Below are 3,917 nucleotides of genomic sequence, written 5' to 3' on the forward strand. Positions count from 1 at the left end.
GGTACTATATTAAGGTTATCTATATATGTATTCTCATGTTGCCATACTTGGCATGATAGTCTATTTGTAATGACTAAACTAGGGAAACCTTTCTGTTAGTGATGATCTTGTGATCTACGTCAGTAGATCAAAGGTCACAATAAAGAAAGTATATAACTCTTCATTTTAACAATAAAGTTAGTTCTTCAACTTAATTACTGGGTCTCCTTGCTGAGTGCAGATCTAGTACTTGTTACAAAATTTGGAAATTGTAACAAACCCCGTGACAATCCTATTTTTGTAGTTAATTAGAAGTCTTTTTCCCTAAATTTTGAAGGATTACTTTGATAGAACTAGTAATAGATATTACAGCTACAGTAATTTCCAACTAAACGGCAATCAATCTACAAAATAGTAATAAATCAGCCAAATAGCAATAGTAATGTAATTCGTTCTAGCCTGGTACTAATAAGTCGCTAGAAAAGTGATAATATATCCAACAGTGCCGTAAAAACAAATTAAATAGTATCTTGACTCTAATAACAATATACAATAGGGTAGAAGCTGTACTGTACTATACACTGAGTGTAAAGTACGATACTATTCATTGATTATTACATCTAGATCGCCCGTGATGATGCAAGATCGGTCACAAATAAGTTTTGCTATATAATGCCTTGAAAGATACAAATTTGTATACAGGATATGCGATAGCGGATTACTATCGCTATTCGCTACGTCGAAATAGCCCTTGATGATGCAGTATGGGTAATAAAACCGGTTTTCGATACAGAATATCATTAAAAATAAATATCTATGTCTGTATATAGTATAGGGTATTTACTAGACACTGGTTTACTGGCCGATAGTTATAAATAGTAAAAGCTGATTCGTGTATTAATTCAGTTTTCAATGTGAAGGTAATGCATGGAGAATTTTAGTTTGATGTTGCTGAAGTCGAGTTCAATTTCAAATTTAACTTAATGTTACTTTAATATTAATAATTTACTGTTATTTCATGACATGATGGCATGAGTATATACAATTGCGATACTATCAGAAAGACTCATCAGACAGGGGCTACTCGACAAAAAATTTCTCCCTCATCGTCCTTTACCGTAACTCCGGTTTTTCCATACCGTTCCCAGTCGCAGCTACTGACTTCGTATCAAAAACTATTTTCCTCTTCATTAAAAATGAATGAGACACTCAACTACCTCTACAGTGCAAATAGAACCGCTTACAGTTATTCTAAAGTTGTTGCTGGATTCATAGTAAACTAATAATTTATTGCGTAAATTTCGCGATTGTACTCGTATGTGTAACGTTGAAGATACTGCAGAACTATCTCTTTAGTAGAATCAGTCAATGAGATAGCGTGGTAGACTCCGTAGCATGCGAAATATTCGAAACTATAGTAGATATACAGTAACTTGTCTGACTATAGCTATTAAATGAGGGACATAGCTTTATTCAATATGCAGATCCAGGTGTCTGAAAAAATAATACGACAAGGACCTCAATTTCTTGTTACATTCACATGATTACATGAAGTAGTTTCTTCTGTTAATAGCCTAAATGTATAATATCCTCCGCCATTAACGTAGATACTTGTGTAATCTTACAGTCTAACTGCTAACATTGTCTATTCTTACAGCTGCGCCACAGGTGTACAGAATATATTATATAACATTTCATAGCTCTCACGTACTAGATTACTGATAGATCGCTTTAGCTAAGAGCGCCAAATACGTTCGACTTTATAGCTATAATAGCATGCAATGATATTAGCTATAATATATAAGAGAATAAGCAACGTAACTAATTTCGTTAATTTCTCTTAGATTTACCATCACCTACAAATGCAAGTTAAAAATGGAAAATTGCACCGAAAACAGTTATGAAATAGCTATAGAATCCCAGGATAAAGTCTCGATAGGTAGAAACAATTTCATACTTTATTGCTATCCATATCGCAAGTATTTGCATGTAATTATATAGTTAATTATACATCTATAAATTAACATTACTGGAACATTTTTACGTCTGTTTATTGAAACCGAAAGATTTATAACTAATTTTAAGCTTTTTTACCGAATTAATCATACAATTATTAGATGACAAGATAGAGAAATCCTCACTTTCTAACTTCACATTTTCTAAATTAAATATTCGTAAAACAATCTATGGAATTATTATCGTGCTCACAATAGCAATCAGTTTCAGCCTTTTAATTCAATTTGGAAAGATTACAGTCTCAATTGAGCATAATTTTACTTCCATAACATTCTTCACTTGGTAGGTACGATAATTTTAGCGTTAGTGTATCGTAGTAATGTAGCAGGGTATGTACTGTACAATGTACATGTACTCCAAGCTCAATATAGAAGCGAATTTATTCCTTACTTACAATGTATATTTTATAGTATAAAACGATGAGATAAAATGTGCATCTTTGCTATCTTAATCTATTAATAGAATTAGACTACAAATAAAGCATTTTTACTGATTTATTAATGAAGTAAATATCACTACGTTAAATAACTATAATTTATACCGTAGGATTGCGGCTTCGACTACCTCACTCACCTTTCCAATCCATGCCTTGGTTTTAATGATCTTCAAGGGTGAAACCTTACGTCAGATATACAAGTATGTATAATAGCAATTAATATGATAAAATAATAATCTATGTACTATGCCTTGTATCTAAATTACATATTAACTAATTAAATATGCTTGATAGACTACTGCATGTATATCATATACTCATTATATTGATAAACTGACACTTATATTTAATCGGTTAAAAATGAATTAACTAAGCTTAAATTATTTTTGATGTAATTTTGTTATCTAGAGAATCAATTAAAATTTATCCACGTAAAGACTTAAAAAAATTTTTTGGCTTCGGTTACTACCATTAGCCATACTTACGAATTTAATTGTGGCGTTCACCTATTACCCTCTAAACTTTACGGCTCCAACCGATATTACGGCTATTTTTTCGTCAGTACTAAGCATGGTGTATATTTTATCGGTCCTATTTTTGAAAGAGCCATTTGTATTACTTAGGGTAAGTATTCTCGTAGTTCTAAGATTATAAAAGTAATACATAATTTTAAAGATAGAAATATCATTTAAATTAAGGGCTTTTAATTAAGAGTAATAGTACTTTGTTCGTGAGATCAAACACGTTATACGGTATCGATTGATAGTAAAAATATCACTTCTAAAATATGATTACTTCTTAGGCGTTAGCGGTATGCCTATCTACGACAGGTGTAGTACTGTTCGCTTTTGATGATGGTTTTGGCTCTTTCGCTACCTTGGGTGTTATTCTATCAGTATTCTTTACTCTTACCGCAGCTTGTTTTCGTGTAAGTTATAGTAAAATTTATAATTACTTATTAACGAACTTTATATATATGTTACTGCTTATCTTTATTAAAGTGTTACAGTTTAAGTACTGAAAGGTATGTAATATTTATTAGGTATACGAAAAGTATTCTATTGGCGATGCATCGCCAATTCAAGCATCGATGCTACTGACAATTATTAGCATTATTAATTTCTTGTTGGGATGGATACCTGTTGTTATATTTCATTATACGGGATTTGAAAAGCTTACATGGTCTGACATTCCTTGGGAACCTCTAATGATTACAAATTTATTTAATATGTTACATAGCTGCTTTGTTGTTATTGGAGTCGCTGTTACCTATCCTGTATTTATTTCGCTAGGTTCTCTCTTTGGAATACCGATTAACGCAGTTATTGACGCGATCTTCCGTAACGAATCGTTTTCGGCATTAAAAATAGTGAGCACGCTATTACTTGCTGTAGGATTCTTAATTTTATTAATACCTTTGGAAAAGGCTAAATCGATATCTAGAACGGTAGTTAAATTATTAACTTGCAGGCATGGAAAAGCATAA

The 3,917-nt window shown here is 31.7% G+C and overlaps 1 protein-coding gene across 1 annotated transcript; it reads left to right on the forward strand.

Moving 5' to 3' along the window:
• Positions 1-1,854: 1,854 nt before the first annotated feature.
• On the forward strand, positions 1,855-3,917 carry TRIADDRAFT_54648 (uncharacterized protein; the record flags this gene model as incomplete). Its single annotated transcript, XM_002110496.1, has 6 exons — positions 1,855-1,918; positions 2,282-2,324; positions 2,542-2,631; positions 2,869-3,055; positions 3,234-3,359; positions 3,474-3,917. The coding sequence occupies 6 exons, from the start codon at positions 1,855-1,857 to the stop codon at positions 3,915-3,917; spliced, it is 954 nt and encodes a 317-aa protein (XP_002110532.1).

The sequence above is a fragment of the Trichoplax adhaerens genome, genomic scaffold (genome assembly GCF_000150275.1).
Source record: "Trichoplax adhaerens TRIADscaffold_3 genomic scaffold, whole genome shotgun sequence".
NCBI lineage: Eukaryota > Metazoa > Placozoa > Uniplacotomia > Trichoplacea > Trichoplacidae > Trichoplax > Trichoplax adhaerens.